The sequence below is a fragment of the Pongo pygmaeus genome, chromosome 2, assembly GCF_028885625.2.
Source record: "Pongo pygmaeus isolate AG05252 chromosome 2, NHGRI_mPonPyg2-v2.0_pri, whole genome shotgun sequence".
Taxonomy (NCBI): Eukaryota; Metazoa; Chordata; class Mammalia; order Primates; family Hominidae; genus Pongo; species Pongo pygmaeus.
This window is the reverse complement of record NC_085930.1, coordinates 33,927,493-33,944,031: the sequence shown is the minus strand read 5'-3', so window position 1 is coordinate 33,944,031 and position 16,539 is coordinate 33,927,493. Positions and strand designations below refer to the sequence as shown.

Sequence of the window (16,539 nt, the reverse complement as noted above, 5' to 3'; positions counted from 1 at the left end):
TTACATTTTATTAGCTAGCTAGTCAAGCCCACACACCGATTTGTAAAGGAAGCTAGGAAATAGAGTTTTCAAAACTGTGTATCTTGCTTCCCTCAGTAAAGTTAGGGTTCTGTTACTGAGGAAGAAGAAGAAATGGGTAAGTGGGTAGGCAACTCCCACTTTTAGTATCTGCTGTACATCTGTAACAGAATAAACCATATATTGGGGGCAGACTTGGTAATGAGGTATAAATTTTTCTCGTGATGGTGTTAAATTCCTTTTTAAAAAGATAATCTTTTTTTTAAATTATACTTTAAGTTTTAGGGTACATGTGCACAACGTGCAGGTCTGTTACATATGTATACATGTGCCATGTTGGTATGCTGCACCCATTAACTTGTCATTTAGCATTAGGTATATCTCCTAATGCTATCCCTCCCTGGAAACCATCATTCTCAGCAAACTATCACAAGGACAAAAAACCAAACACCACGTTCTCACTCATAGGTGGGAATTGAACAATGAGAACACATGTACACAGGAAAAAGATAATCTTTTAAAGTTGTCTTCCTAAAGAAAATTTAGCTTTCATTCTAAAAACCAAGAACAATTAGATTAGTAATAGTTGTGTAGATTTCACAGAAATAGGATCAAATGTACCTGTGGGGCTGGTGAGCTTCATGAGAAAGAAATGCTGAGTAGTATTCTGAGGGCTCTCATTCTGGTTTTGATTTAAGCTTTGCTGCCAGTTTTTACTGACAGTTTTCAGAATGGAAGAGTTACAGTATGAAGAATAGAATGACTGGCTTGGGAACATTAAGATGACTGGTAAATACTCATCATGGAAAGATTTTCATATTTTAATGTTCATGTGAATCACGGGGTTGGAGTGGGCTGTTAAACTGAGATCTACTGGTTCAGTGGATGTAAGGTGGGGCCTGATAATCTGCATTTCTAACAGTCTTCCAGATGATGCTGATACTAATGTCACAAGCTCAGCTTAGACTGCACTTTGAGTAGCAAAGTTCTAGGAAATAATGCTGGGAGGAATACTAAGAGGTGTGTTTTAAATAGGTGCCCATCTTGGGTTTACTGTTGACTGATATTTGTATTCCAGTTCAGTTGCTTGCTGTCTTGCAGTTGAACTATGTGACCTTTAGGACTTCTTTAAATCAGTTTTTTAAAAAATATTTCTTTGAATTAAAGAGTAAAAGTCCTCAGAGGAGATTCCTTTAGCTCCCTAAGAGGGAGAAAGACTAATAATTTAGAATGATCATCTAGAAGTTTTGAGAAGTAAAACCTGAAGGAATTTTAAAAGAAATGTCTCCTTAGACCATTCAGAACCTCCTGATTTTCTTGAGACTCTTTTGATAGTGGCTTGTCTGTATAGCGGAATGCAAATGCCTTAGGAGAAGAAAGATGGGCAGGAATTGGCCTATGATAGCACTTGTGATCTTGGTTTATATAGTATTGACCAATATAGAAAAGGTGGAAATATATAATTTTCTGAGTTATACTGTGCTTACTTTTCTGCATTGATAGACTTTTTTTTCCTTTTTGCTAATGATTATCAGAATTCCTGGAGAGAATTCTCTCCAGACAGTTTTTATGCTATGAATATTTAATCTCAAATTTTCCCTCTCTGGTTATAACTGAAATCATATAATGTGAGAGATTAAATCTCTATTTAATTGTCATTTAATAATTATTTAGCCCTTCCTAATTGTAATGTGATTTTTTTTTTACTCTAATAATACTGCTTGGGGCATTTTAGCTAAGGTTAGCAAAGTGCACTGGAAATATATTTTTGAAAAAACTTCTATATAATTCTTTTTTTAAAAAAATGTAGTGTATTAACAAGTGTCATATAATGTTTAAGTGGTGTATTCTTAAATAGATTAATTTTTTAAATTGTTATCTTTTATTTGTTTCAGTGTCCCTGAATGAGATTTCATTGCTAGTGGATACCACACATTTAAAGCGGTTTGGGTTATGGAAAAGTAAGGATGATAATCACAGTAAAAGGAGTCATGCTATTCTTTTCTTCTGGGTCTCTTCAGATTATCTTCAGGAGATTCAGACCCAATTAGAACACTCTGTATTAAGCCAGCAATGTGAGTATAAAATGATTTCTAAATTTCAGGATAACTTGAAATTGTCCTATACATAGTTTTTTTCTAAAATAATTTAATAGAATGTTATTTCAGTGAATTGAAATTAATTTTATTTAGTTAAAATAATTTTTTTTCTTTTTTTTTTTTTTGAGACGGAGTCTCTCTCTGTCACCCAGGCTGGAGTGCAGTGGCACTATCTCTGCTCACCGCCAGCTCTGCCTCCCGGGTTCACGCCATTCTCCTGCCTCAGCCTCCTGAGTAGCTGAGACTACAGGTGCCCGCCACCACGCCTGGCTAATTTTTTGTATTTTTAGTAGAGATGGGGTTTCATCGTGTTAGCCAGGATGGTCTTGATCTCCTGACCCCATGATCTGCCCGCCTTGGCCTCCCAAAGTGCTGGGATTACAGGCGTGAGCCACCGCGCCCGGCCCTAATTTTGTTTCTTAATTTTAGGATAGATTATTTAATTCACATAATTTCTCCTTATAGTTGTATTCAACCAATTGAAATTCTCATCTAAAATAAAAAGAATAGCTTAAAAAATCTTAAATGTTTACCTTGAAAATTGTAAGTTCTTAAAAAAAGAATGCTTTATCTTTTAGTCATTTGCCATGTTTGACTACTTTCCTTCCTTTCTTTCTTTTTGTTTGAGACAGAGTCTTACTCTGTTGCCTGGGCTACAGTGCAGTGGCATGTTCATAGCTCCCCACAACCTCAAACTCCTGGGCTCATGCGATCCTCCCACCTCAGCCTCCCAAGTAGCCGGGACTACAGGGGTGCAGCACCACACCTGACAATTTCTGTCCTTCTTTCTTCTTTCTTCCTTCTTCCATCATCTTCCTCCTCCTTCCTCCTCTTTCTTCCTCCTCTCTCCTCCTCCTTCCCTCCTCCCTCCTCCCTCCTCCTTCTCCTTCTTTTTTTAAACAGATTGAAATCTTTTATTGAAATTTTTTTTTATTTCCATTAGGTTTTTGGGAAACCGGTGGTATTTGATTACATAAGTTCTTTAGTGGTAATTTGTGAGATATTGGTGCACCCATAACCCGAGCAGTATACACTGAACCCAATTTGTAGTCTTTTATCCCTCACCCCCTTCCTACCCTTTCCTCCTGAGCCCCCAAAGTCTACTGTATCATTTTTATGCCTTTGCATCCTCATAGCTTAGCTCCCACTTATGACTGAGAGCATGGGCTGATTGGTTTTCCATTCCTGAGTTACTTCACTTAGAATAATAGTCTCCAATCCTATCCAGGTTGCTGTGAATGCCATTAATTCATTCCTTTTTATGGCTGAGTGATATTCCATCATATATATGTACCACAGTTTCTTTATCCACTCATTGATTGATGGGCATTTGGGCTGATTCCACATTTTTGCAATTGTGAATTGTGCTGCTATAAACGTGTGTGCAAGTATCTTTTTTGTATATTGACTTCCTTTCCTCTGGGTGGATACCCAGTAGTGGGATTGCTGGATCAAATGGTAGTTCTACTTTTAGTTCTTTAAGGAATCTCCACACTCTTCCATAGTGGGTGTACTAGTTTACATTCCCACCAGCAGTGTAGAAGTGTTCCCTTTTCACTGTATCCACACCAACTTCTCTTATTTTTTCATTCTTTGATAATGACCATTCTTGTGGGAGTAAGGTGATATTGCATTGTGGTTTTGATTTGCATTTCTCTGATCATCAGTGATGTTGAGCATTTTTTCATGTTTATTGGTCATTTGTGTATCTTCTTTTGAGAATTGTCTATTCATGTCCTTAGCCCACTTTTTGATGGGTTTGTTTTTTTCTTGCTAATTAATGTTTGAGTTCCTTGTAGATTCTGAATATTAGTCCTTTGCTGGATGCATAGATTGTGGACATTTTTTTCCCACTCTGTGGGTTGTCTTTTTACTCTGCTGACTGTTCTTTTTGCCATGCAAAAGGTTGTTAGTTTAATTAAGTCCCACCTATTTATTGTTGTTTTGGTTGCATTCGCTTTTGGGTTCTTGGTCATGAAATCTTTGCCTAAGCCAATGTCTAGAAGGGTTTTTCCAATGTTATCTTCTAGAATTTTTATAGTTCCATGTCATAGATTTAAGTCTTTGATCCATTTTGAGTTGATTTTTGTATAAAGTGAGAGATGAGGCTCCAGTTTCATTCTCCTACATGTGGCTTGCCAATTACCCAGCACCATTTGTTGAATAAGGTGTCCTTTCCCCACTTTGTTTGTGTTTGCTTTGTTGGAGAATCCAAATCTGTAAAGGGGAAGTCAAACTGTCACTGTTTCAGGATACAAAATTAATGTACACAAATCAGTAGCTCTGCTATACACCAACAGCGACCAAATTGAGAATCAAATCAAGAACTCAACCCCTTTTACAACACCTGCAAAAAATAAAAATAAAATATGTAGGAATATAGCTAGCCAAGGAGGAATATAGCTAACCTCTACAAGGAAAACTACAAAACACTGCTGAAAGAAATAATAGACGACACAAACAAATGGAAACACATCCCATGCTCATGGATGGGTAGAATCAATATTGTGAAAATGACCATACTGCCAAAAGCAATCTACAAATTCAATGCAATTCCCATCAAAATACCACCATCATACTTCACAGAACTAGAAAAAACAATCCTAAAATTCATATAGAACCAAAAAAGAGCTCTCATAGCCAAAGCAAGACTAAGCAAAAAGAACAAATCTGGAGGCATCACATTACCTGATTTCAAACTATACTATAAGGCCATAGTCACCAAAACAGTATGGTACTGGTATAAAAATAGGCAAATAGACCAATGAAACAGAATAGAGAACCCAGGATACAGAATAAGCCCAAATTATTTCTTCTTTTTTTTTTCTTTCTTTTTTTCTAGAGATCAAATTTAGTAAGGTTCTTTCTTACCTGTTTGATCCCTCTACCTTTTTCCTACTCTCCTGCACAGTAAAGATGTTAAATAGTGAACTAAATTTTATAACTTTCAAATTTGTTATTTTCCTGTCCTAATTACTTCTAGTAGGAAAATTCATGATTAAATAGCAGAGAAGTTGGGGAAAATAGAAACAGCCATTTATAAGCATTATCTGGGAAGAGAATGTCTTGAGATCACCATTGAAATGACTGAGGAGAAAACGTAGGAGGTGTTTAATTGGAATACGTTTCTAGTTGATAGAGTTGATTCATAAAGGAGGCTAGAGAAAAATAATTATTAATTATTCATACATTCATTAACAAATGTTTATTACTAAATGTCAGGCACTGCAGATATAGCAATCAGTACTATTGTGACATTTTAGTGCAGTAAAATAGGAGTCCACCAATTGTGAGTTTTGGTTCTGGATTACTAATGGCCTACTTTTGGGATATTAATTTGCCTTGGTTATTACCTAAAATGCAAAATACTTGGGTTTATATTCCAACCTTACTATTATTAATAATTAAATTACTTTTATTATAATCCTCTTGAAAAATAATACTATTGATACAAATTATTTTTTCCTTTTGTAGCAAAATCTAGTGAATTCATTTTCCTTGAACTACACAATCCTGTTTCACAAAGAGAAGAATTGAAGCTGAAAGATATTATGACGGAAATAAGTATAATCAGTGGAGAATTAGAGCTTTCTTATCCGTTGTCTTGGGTTCAGGCATTTCCTTTGTTTCAGAACCTCTCTTCAAAAGAAAGTTCTTTTATTCATTATTACTGTGCTTCAACTTGTTCTTTCCCTGCTGGTGTTGCTGTTGCTGAAGAAATGAAGCTGAAATCAGTATCTCAGGTTAGCATATCATAAATATAATCGGCAGAGAAGGGGGAGGTTCAGAAAACATTTATTCATTGATATTAGGCTGCTTTCAAATGCTACATTTTGTGAAAAGGGCACAGGAACCAACCCAAAAGAACTCCCGTTGCCAATGCTGGAACAATTTGTTAAACAAAATCAATAATGACAGCATGGGATTATAACCAAATAAAAAATAAATATTTATGAGTCTATATAAATAGATAACTGAGTAAATGAATGAATAAATAATACATGGTGGATAAGGGACAATTATATCTTAGAAAAAAATCCAATTAATAAATGAAAAGGAATAAGAGAAATAGAAAACCACAAGTAGAACACTATGTTTATGATTATTGCAGTCAAAGTCCACCGATAGATGCTAAATTTAATGAGTAAAAATTTAAGTAGAAACAAAATATATGCATAATCTCAAAGTCTCTAGCATAAAATATGTATTATTTACAAAAAGAAAAGTGGTAACTTTGCAGTGGAGAAACCTTGTAGACATCACTTTAACCAAGTTATCAAAATGAACATCACCAGTAATAAGACATATTGATATAACACTCCCCTTCATATCATGCACTGAGAAGTACCACATCACTTCTGTGGTATTCTTTCCAGTAATATGTAATCTCAATATAATTATGAGAAAAGTGAGACAAATCCTGTTACAAAATAATTCACCAGTACTCTTTAGAAGTATCAAGGTTGGCCGGATGCAGTGGTTTACACCTGTAATCCCAGCACTTTGGGAGGCTGAGGCAGGTGGATCACGAGAGGTCAAGAGATTGAGACCATCCTGGCCAACATGGTGAAACCCTGTCTCTACTAAAAATACAAAAATTAGCTGGGCGTGGTGGTGCATGCCTGTAATCCCAGCTACTCGGGTGGCTGAGGCAGGAGAATCGCTTGAACTCTGGAGGTGGAGGTTGCAGTGATCGAGATTGTGCCACTGCACTTCACCCTGACTACAGAGCGAGACTGTCTAAAAAAAAAAAAAAAAGTACTAAGGTCATGAAAAACAAGGAAAGACTAAGGAATTGTAGGATCCTGTAACAGAAAAAGGATATTAATGGAAAAGTGAAATCAAAATGAAGTCTGTGGCTTAGTTAATACTATTATGCCAGTGTTAATTTTTTAGTTTTGGTCATTGTATTATGGTTGTGTATGATAAGATTAGGGGAATTTGGGCAAGGTTGATTTCTTTCAACTTTTGTAAGTCTAAAATTATCTTGAAAACAATAGTAAGTTTTAAAATGCTATGTTTATTTTTATAGGAGGTTGGTAATACACATGTAGCTTATATATCTCTGCCAAATAGTTCTAGAAAGAAAAGAATTTATTAAGAAGCTATGGCATACTCATATATACACCTGTGCACATGCATGCACATACACAGGTTTGGCCAGAGGCTAATCTTTTATTCAAAAGGCCTATAGAAAGCCACATTAGTGTTAGATAAAGTATAAGACTTCATCTCTATCTTTCTTTATGTATAATGTTGTCAATATTTTGCATCCTAATTATATTGTATATATATGAATTTATATATTTTCTGTTTAGTGGAATTACATTATTATAAATGTAGCCTCTTAATTTTAAATTTTATTTCCTCCTATTTATTACATTTTTTGATTATTTTGAACTGCAAAATTGTTATATTCTTCTTTAATTCTGTAGTCCATATCTGTAAATAGTACTTCAAGTTAAGCTTTGACCATTGTTTATACAATATCTTTTCATCACAAGTATTATTTTGGTTTGGTTATATCTATAGAAAATCTAAAAGTATAGATATAATTCATAGGGATTTTTAAAGTCACATTTTCTCTCATAAGTCTACGTTTTGACTTTGTTCTTTTGAAAGTTATGATGTTTGAGACCCTTTTCCTTGCTACTTTCTGTCAGCCCTCAAACACAGATGCGGCCAAGCCTACTTACACCTTCCTGCAGAAGCAAAGTAGTGGTTGCTACTCCCTTTCTATTACATCTAACCCAGATGAAGAATGGCGAGAAGTCAGGCACACTGGACCTGTTCAGAAGTATGTACTGTCATGGCATGTTTGTAGTAGATGGGCATATTAGTAGTTTTTATTCATGTTGCTGCTTTTCAGTAGTTTAACTTTTGAAATGTTTTAAGTTTTACTTTCATGCTGATAGTAATGGAAATAGGTTTTTTTAAAGAAATTATGAGGAAGTTAAAAAATGTATTAAGAAAACAATAGGTGCCATTTTACTTACTTTTATGTCAGTAAGACATAAATGGCAGTGTCATATTTGGTAAGATTAAAGTGTTTATTAAAAATATTTGAGTAGCAATGTATGATTTTAAAAATTCTGCATTCCTTATCTGAACATATGATAGGGAAAATGAAATTGCTTACTGAAATATGCTTCAATTTAAGGTACTTTGGAGTTTGTTACAAGTTCTCTTTCAGAAGTTGCTTCTTTGTTCATATTTCATCCATGTCTTCTCATGGTGCTAAGGAAGAGTATGGAGTCTGTGCATTTAATGGTGATTTCTATACCTCCATGTGATTCTATTTCTTTGTTTTGGAAAAAGACACTTGAAAGAAAGACTAGGATAGGAAAATAGCCAATAAGGTAGAAACTATCATATTAGCACTTTAAATTTACAGTTTTCTTTTTTGATTTAGGTGCCATGGTACTAAGATTAAATCAATGTGGATGACTCTTACCATCCTGAACCTTTCTGGTGCAAGAAGTACATATTATACCTTCATTACTGACTACATTTTTCATTGAGTACTGCTCTACCTATTCCAAGATTATAGCCTGGAATTCACAACTGGTCTTATTTCTAAGCTTTAAGAGAGAATGCCAGCAGAAGGATGACTAATTAGTTGTGATTAAATTATTTGTTTCCTTTGTGGTCTCTTAAGTTTTACGTGGCAGGCACTTTTTATGGGGAGGCTTGCCTCCTAAGCTCCCGTGTTATTTCTTTTTTGTCCAGCTGCTGGTATAGATTAGCCACCAGGAGCAGAGCACAATTTTTGACTGCTAGCTTTTCTGAAAGGAAGGGAACTAGTCTTGAGGATTCAAACTTAGAAAGCAGAGAAAGGAAAAGCTATATTTTATTACATCAGTTTATTGAAAGTTAAAAATTATGAAGAAGAGAAACATCTTCAATGGTATAACTGATTGTGAGATAAAACCTATTGATTAGAGACTAATTCAGATAGTAGCCTATTGAGACTAGCCCACATGGGAAGTACTGGAAAAGAAAATACTCAATCGGAGTACCATTTAGTAGCTTGTAAGGATAAAGGAAGGAAAATATCATTGTTTATGCCTGGTCAAATGTTTTTTACCCTACAGATTTGAGTTACAGAATACCACTGCCCAGTTATTGTTTCATATAAGAAATCTCTTAGATAATGAGATTTTCAATATCAGTATATTTTAACTTTATTTTTACTTTTAAGGTTGATTGTATATCCTCCACCACCTACTAAGGGGGGATTAGGAGTAACTAATGAAGATCTGGAGTGTTTAGAAGAAGGAGAGTTTCTTAATGATGTAATCATTGATTTTTACCTTAAGTAAGTACAATGATAAATGATCCTATATGTTTTACAGATTTTACTGAGAAACTTAAAATAAATGTCTTTATCTCTGAATTATTTTAAATCCTGTTAAAAGTAGCCTGCCAAGATTTCAGATTTGGAAAATTTTTGCTTACCAAGGTTTTCTAGAATTGACTAATTCAGTTTCATTGCTTTACTTACTGTGGATGCTATATAGTTAGAAGAGTTGCTGCTTTTTTGCTTTTTTAGCTTTTGTTAGTTTTTGATATAAATTTCTTTAACTATTGTATTATGGTGGTGAAAGAAGTTACTTATTAATTACAGGTCATTTTGGGAACTAAAAACCAGCAGCTCTATTTAGATATCTGTTGTATCTTTTTTTTTGTTTGAGATGGAGTCTCGCTCTTGTCACCCAGGCTGGAGTGCAGTGGCACAATCTCTGCTCACTGCAACCTCCGCCTCCCGGGTTCAAGCTATTTTGCTGCCTCAGCCTCCTGAGTAGCTGGGATTACAGATGCCTGCCACCATGCCCGGCTAATTTTTGTACTTTTTGTAGAGATGGGGTTTCATGTTGGCCAGGCTGGTCTTGAACTCCTGACCTCAGGTGATCTGCCCTCCTCGGCCTCCCTAAGAGTTAACTATCATTTTAAGAATCTATATCACTTAATTTCTCCCCCAACTTTTTGTATAGCTGGAGCTGCAGGAATTGGTATGAAAACATTTAAAACTTTATGCAAAGGAAATTTGCTTCTAGCCGTCATTTTGTACTGTATCTCTAGACCTAGATTCCCAACAGTTGATGGAGATATCTCCTAATTATTTTACACATCTCTCCCAAACCAAATTTATTATAATCTTACCTAAGCTCTATTGTTTTGCTAATAATACTAGTAATCTTTATCCCAGTAACTCAGGTCAAAATCTCACATTATATTTACAGACATTGTAGATTTAATCTCTAGGAATTAAATGTGGGTCTTTTTTATATCTTCCATGTTTCTTTTTGAACATGTGGAATACAGTTATAATTGTTTTAATATTCTTTTCTGCTAATTCTAATATCTCTGTCAGTTCTGGGTTCAATTGACTGATTTTTCTCTTCATTATGAGTCATTTCTTTGTGCTTTTGCATGTCTGGTAATTTTTTGATTGGGTGCTGGATATTTTTGTATTTATAAATATGCTTGAATTGTGTTTTGGGACACAGTAAAATTATTTGGAAAATGTTTGATGCCTTTAAGATTTGTTAGATGAGGCCGATAACTTAATCTTACTACTGAGGAAAGACCTTTTTGAGTACTCTACCCAATGTCTCAGGAATTATGAAGTTTCCAGTTTGGCTGATAGGAACAGGTACCATTCTTGGTCTCTGTGAGCACTTGGTATCATTCTCTCTGATCTTTTTGGGTAGTTCTTTCCCTATCCCTGGGTACTTTCCTCACATACATTCAGTGTTTAATACTATCCTAAATACTTGAAGAGGACTCTCTGCAGCTGTCTGGAGTTCTCTGTATAGCTCTTTCCTTTCCAGTGTTCTGATCTGCAAACTCTAGCTACTCCATTTTTAAAAAACAATCACACATTTTCAAGCCTGCATAAACTATAAAGAATAGTAGAGTTTTCTAATTATGAAGGGGTTAATTACTAAGTGATTGAATTATAAGCTTATATGGAAGGATTGTTTTAGTACAGAAATGCACGAAGAATTTAGAGATGAATCATAACACACAGTTATTAACATTTTTCTAGATTTATTTAGCAGTGTCACAATTTCACTTTTATATTTGAGTATATGATTATTTGATTAATATTTTCTACCCTCACTCCTCTGGATTATAGGCTCTACAGGGACAGGTACTTTATTTTTCCCCTCTTGTTTTGTGTCTCTAGTGTAAACATGGTGTTTGGCACATGTTAGGCATTTTTTAAAGTTTAAAAATTTTTTTTTTTATTTTTGAGACAGTCTCGCTCTGTCACCCAGGCTAGAGTGCAGTGATGTGATCTCAGCTCACTGCAACCTCTGCCTCCCGGGTTCAAGTGATTCTCCTGCCTCAGCCCTCTGAGTAGCTGGGACCACAGGTGCACACCACCACACCCAGCTAATTTTTGTATTTTTAGTAGAGGTGGGGTTTCACCATGTTGGTCAGAATGGTCTCGATCTCTTGACCTCATGATCTGCCTGCCTCAGCCTCCCAAAGTGCTTGGATTACAGGCGTGAGCCACCGTGCCCGGCCACATGTTAGGAATGTGATAAATATTTGTTAAGTAAATGAATGAATAAGTGGGTAGTTTCTGCTTTACGTGATGGAAGACTAGGTAACTAACCAAACTGAAAGCTGAAATCAGAGGAAACTGCAAGATTGCTTTGAATCAAAATAGATAAAAAATAAAGATTTCCAGAACACATAAGACAACTGGGGGAAGACCAGGTAAAATCTAAAAATAATTTACTTTTGTGGGGTTACTACTTTACAGGTATCTTATATTGGAGAAGGCATCAGATGAACTTGTTGAACGAAGTCACATTTTTAGTAGCTTTTTCTATAAATGCTTGACAAGAAAGGAAAATAATTTAACAGAAGATAATCCAAATCTTTCGTAAGTTAATCCTCTAATGTACTTAAGTTTTAAGAGAAAATATACTATTTTTGATGCTCCTAGTAAAGTGGCTTCTTTATAGTATTTCCTGAAGTAGGCAGTACTACCATTTGTGCAGGTCCTGGGTCTGTTTGCCATGAGAGCCATTTCTCATCCTTCCACTGTTTTGCTGCCCATGACAGGGAGGCTGACGCTTGCAGTCTGCATTTCCAGTTGCATGTCCCTGGGGGATATCCTGGAAGTTGGAGGGCAAGGAAGAAAGAAGCTAGGTTATTTCTTCCCTACTCTCTTTGCATTGGGAAATGATTCTGACAGTGGCTGTATTTCCTCTGTGAGTCCACCTCTCACAGGACAGACCTGCTGTAACTCCAGCTTCCATCTGGAGGTACTGCTTCCTCTCTTTGCCCTCTACCCTACAGGTATAGCAGTTTCCTCCTCTGCTAATCTTTGGCTGTCTCACTGTTCCCGTTTTTGGCTTTGTGTTTTCTTCTTTTTCTTTTTTTGTCAATGCTATAGCCAATTTCCTGCATTAAATTCTATCTGTTATATAGGGTTGTTTTTGTTTTCCTGGTTGGATCCCCAATGACAGACTATTTAATTAAACCTATGCTGCATTATATGAAATACCGTATTTGTTTGCACAATTTAGCTGATTTTTGCCCAAGTATTTTTTTGGTTAATACTAAAACTGTGGAGCAGTGGCTAGGGATAGGCAAAAAGGAGGTATTTCTTAGACAGTAGAAACTTGGACAGTTGTTGCAACATGAGGCATTTCTCCCCTTTCCCCATACTTAACAATTTGTATGATAATCTGAGTAGACTCATGATAAAACTGAGTTATTGTTATTTTAAAAGTTAGTGTAAACATTTCTCTACTGCTTTACAATTTACAACTCCATTTATTGACATTATTTCAGTTTTTCCTATCATGACAGTACCTTTTGATATGGCATATAAACTGTATCCCAATTTTTCATATGAGGAAGCAGTCTAATGAAGATTAATAAATTTTACTTAAGATGAACAGCTAGTGAATGGCAGAACTGGTTGGTACTTAAATCTTTACCTTTTAAATTCTAGTCCAAAGTTTTTATTGTACTAGATTGCTTTAAAAAAATGGCTATGAGAGTTTGTTTCATCTCATTAAAATAACAGGAATAATAAACAAGAGTTAGAAGAGGATTAATGGATAAACTGCTTGAATTTGATATATTGTTGGAGAAAGAGGGTAGGAATAGGGAGACTAATTAATATTTATTGAGTGCCTGCTAGGAACTAAGACAGTGAACATAAAGTTATTTGATTCTACAGTATTATTGTCATTGTCTTTATTAATTGAAGCTTAAAGAAGTTATATAAGTTTTTCAAAGTTGGATATAGCTTTCCAGTTTCAAAGTTCAACTCTTTCTGTTGTTCATAGTGTTGTGATTATATAATTAATGGTCTAAATTGGGATGCTTGTGAGAATAATAGGAGGCTCTGTTAGTGGGTACACTAGACAAGGAGTGCATATACCAGGGCTTTCCTAGACAAACTGGGATGTATGATCAACTCCATTTTGAGTGTCTTTACAGGTTTGGAATTTGTCCTGATGGACAAGACCTGCGAGGATCAATTAAGGAGAAAATTGCAATTTGAAAATATTTCTGATAATCAGGGCTAGGAGAGGGATATATAAAAGGGGGAGATGTATTAAATAAATTAGGTAACATTTCTGATGCCCTCCTATTCTGTTTTATGTATACAGAATTTAATGATTGGTACCATGCACTTAATCTCATGTTTTATTTCAAGATTATTCAAAGTAGAGATTGTGAATTTTGTATACCCACCTTCAAACTAAGGAAATGAAAGTAGATAGATTCTGCTGTATTACTAAGTTTTTCAAAAAACAGATATTGTGTACCTGATTATTATATATATAATAAAAATAAAGTTACATGAGTGGCATCCTCTAGGGTAAGATGCATAAGATACTACACACACACACACACACACACACACACACACGCACATGAATGTGTGAACACTAATGCTTGGTCTGTTAAGCATTCACACAATTTGATATATCAGACCAAGCATTAGTGTTTACACAAAGAATCCCTACAAATCAGTTTTTAAAAGTCATCAGAGCAGCAAGAGATATGAATTTTAATGGCCAATAAATCCACACCAAAAGGCTCAAACTACTAGTGTTGAGAAGCTACAGATTTCTTATTATGCTTTATGAGATCTTGCAAGATCTGGCTTCTTTCCATCTCCTTAAACTCATCTCATGACATTGTTTCCTCTCATTTACCATGCTTAAGTTCAACCTGCCTCACTTCCATTTTCAAATATGCTGACCTCTTTCCTATTTTCTGCCTGAAACAACTTATCCTGGCATTTAAAAAATTTGTTTCACAGCGTGATCTCTAATCATTTTATTCGTTTGTTTGCTTCTTCATTTTCTGTTTCTCATTTGAAGCTACATGAAGTTAGGGACTTTATCTGTCTTATTTTCCACTCTATCCCCAGTGCCTTGCTCGGTGCTTGGAACATACTAGGAACTCAAAATATGAGATGATAACAGTGCCTATTATTGATTACTGAGAGAACTGTTAGACATTTAGTTGAAGATTTTCTACACAGTTAGGAACTGAGAATAGGAGATTATGTTTGGCCCTCATATTCTCTCCTATCCTCCTTGCCTCATTCTATGTCTAATATATTCTCAATCAAATAAGGTTAGCATAATCAGGAAATCGACCAAATACCAATATAAAAGCAGATGTCTATCCTTAAGATTTTCAAATAGAAAACAAATTAACAGACTATGCACTAGTTGAAAGTAATTGTTTATACTCATTATAATGGTTGGGTCCTTTTGAAATGAGAAAATTCAATAAACATGTGACTTTGATTTTTTTATGTGGTTAATCTTCCACATAGTATCTAATTGCTGTCAAATCTTTTAGCTCATTCTGGATCCTATGTCACTCCTAATGTTTACCCATAGGGTTTTGGTTAGATATTATTCAGATGAACAAGATGGGGCAATGATTTCAGTTTCCTATATGACTTGATAAAAATTATATAAGAATGTAATGGTTTGCCTTTTTTCTCCTGCAATAAGAGTTCTATCCAAGGGACTGAGCCAGAAGTCACATACCACCTTTATCCCCCTGTTAAATGTCATTTTCTTCCTTCCTAAAACCATTCTTTTGACAGTCAAACTTGGTTTTATATCCTTCTTTTTTAACTCCCTTGATTAGGTAAAGAAAAGAAACTAGCATTTGTGTGTATGCAAGCCAACCCTGTTCAAGGTGGCTATCTCAGATGGTTTAATAAGGGGGTCCCCAACCCCTGGGCTTCAGACTGGTACCAGTCTGTGGCCTGTTAGGAACCAGGCCACTCAGCAGGAGATGAGCAGCAGGTGAGCGAGCATTACCGCCTGAGCTCTGCTTCCTATCAGATCAGTGGCAGCATTAGATACTCATGGGAGCACGAACCCTGTTGTGAACAGTGCGTGCAAGGGATCTAGGTTGCGTGCTCCTTATGAGAATCTAACTAATGCCTGATGGTCTGAGGTGGAACAGTTTCATCTTGAAACCATCCCCCCTAACCTTGTCCCTGGAAAAATTGTCTTCCACAAAACCAGTCCCTGGTGCCAAAAAGGTTGGGGACTGCTGCATTACCATAATTCCTTTGTACCTCTTATGACACATTTTAGTTATTTGTTATAGTTTTTTCTGCCCGTATTAGATTATGAATACTTCTAGGGCAGTGTAGGTGACTTTCATTATTTGTTTTTAGGAACCTAATAAATATTTGTTGAAGAAATAAAAGGAAAGATGGATGAGTGGTAGGTACATTTAACATCGTCCTGTAGTTTTCTTGTGTATGAAGGGAAGGGAGATGAATTTTATTTTAAAGAATCTGAGAATAAAAGTCTCATTTTTCCTCCTCCATTAAGATTTTTAATTAAATTAAATTAACTGATTAATTTATTTTTTAGAGATAGGGTCTTCCCTTGTTACCGAGGCCAGAGTGCAGTGGTGTGATCAGAGCCTCAAACTCCTGAGATTAAGCAATCCCCCAAGTAGCTGGGACTGACTATTGGTGTGTGTCACCACCCTGGCTAATTTTCTTTATATTTTTAGTGGCAGGAGTCTGGCTATGTTGCCCAGGCTAGCGTTGAACTCCTGATCTCAAGTGATCCTCCTACCTTAGCATCCCAAGTAGCTGGACTCACAGGCATGAGCCACCACACTCAGCCCATTGAGTTTTAAAACATTCCTAATGACAGATATAACAGTTGGAGAATTCTATTAAGGTTTATTGACAGTGTTTTATATCATGCCCAGATGGAGCTAAGCAAAAAAAGTAGATTTAACTGTGTTTATACTAAGTTGCACAGCCAGTTTTGGAATCTAAAAAGCATTTAATAAATTGCTGCCTTTATTCTGTCCATTTCATTATTGTTTATAGTTATTAAATTTAAGAATAACCAGGGGTTACTATAAGGATATAATTATAATG

The 16,539-nt window shown here is 35.5% G+C and overlaps 1 protein-coding gene across 8 annotated transcripts in view; it reads left to right on the top strand.

Annotated features, from left to right (window-relative positions):
• The window catches only part of SENP7 (SUMO specific peptidase 7), a 207,122-nt gene that overhangs the window by 180,963 nt on the left and 9,620 nt on the right, over positions 1 to 16,539 (top strand). For 6 of the 8 annotated variants that reach the window (XM_054481516.2, XM_054481514.2, XM_054481513.2 and 3 more), the window contains 5 exons: positions 1,914 to 2,093; positions 5,592 to 5,860; positions 7,781 to 7,914; positions 9,319 to 9,435; positions 11,896 to 12,018. In XM_054481516.2, the coding sequence (XP_054337491.1) occupies positions 1,914 to 2,093; positions 5,592 to 5,860; positions 7,781 to 7,914; positions 9,319 to 9,435; positions 11,896 to 12,018 (823 nt within the window). The remainder of the gene's footprint in view (positions 1 to 1,913; positions 2,094 to 5,591; positions 5,861 to 7,780; positions 7,915 to 9,318; positions 9,436 to 11,895; positions 12,019 to 16,539) is intronic. The other 2 variants (XM_063661553.1, XM_054481512.2) reach the window with 2 other exon arrangements.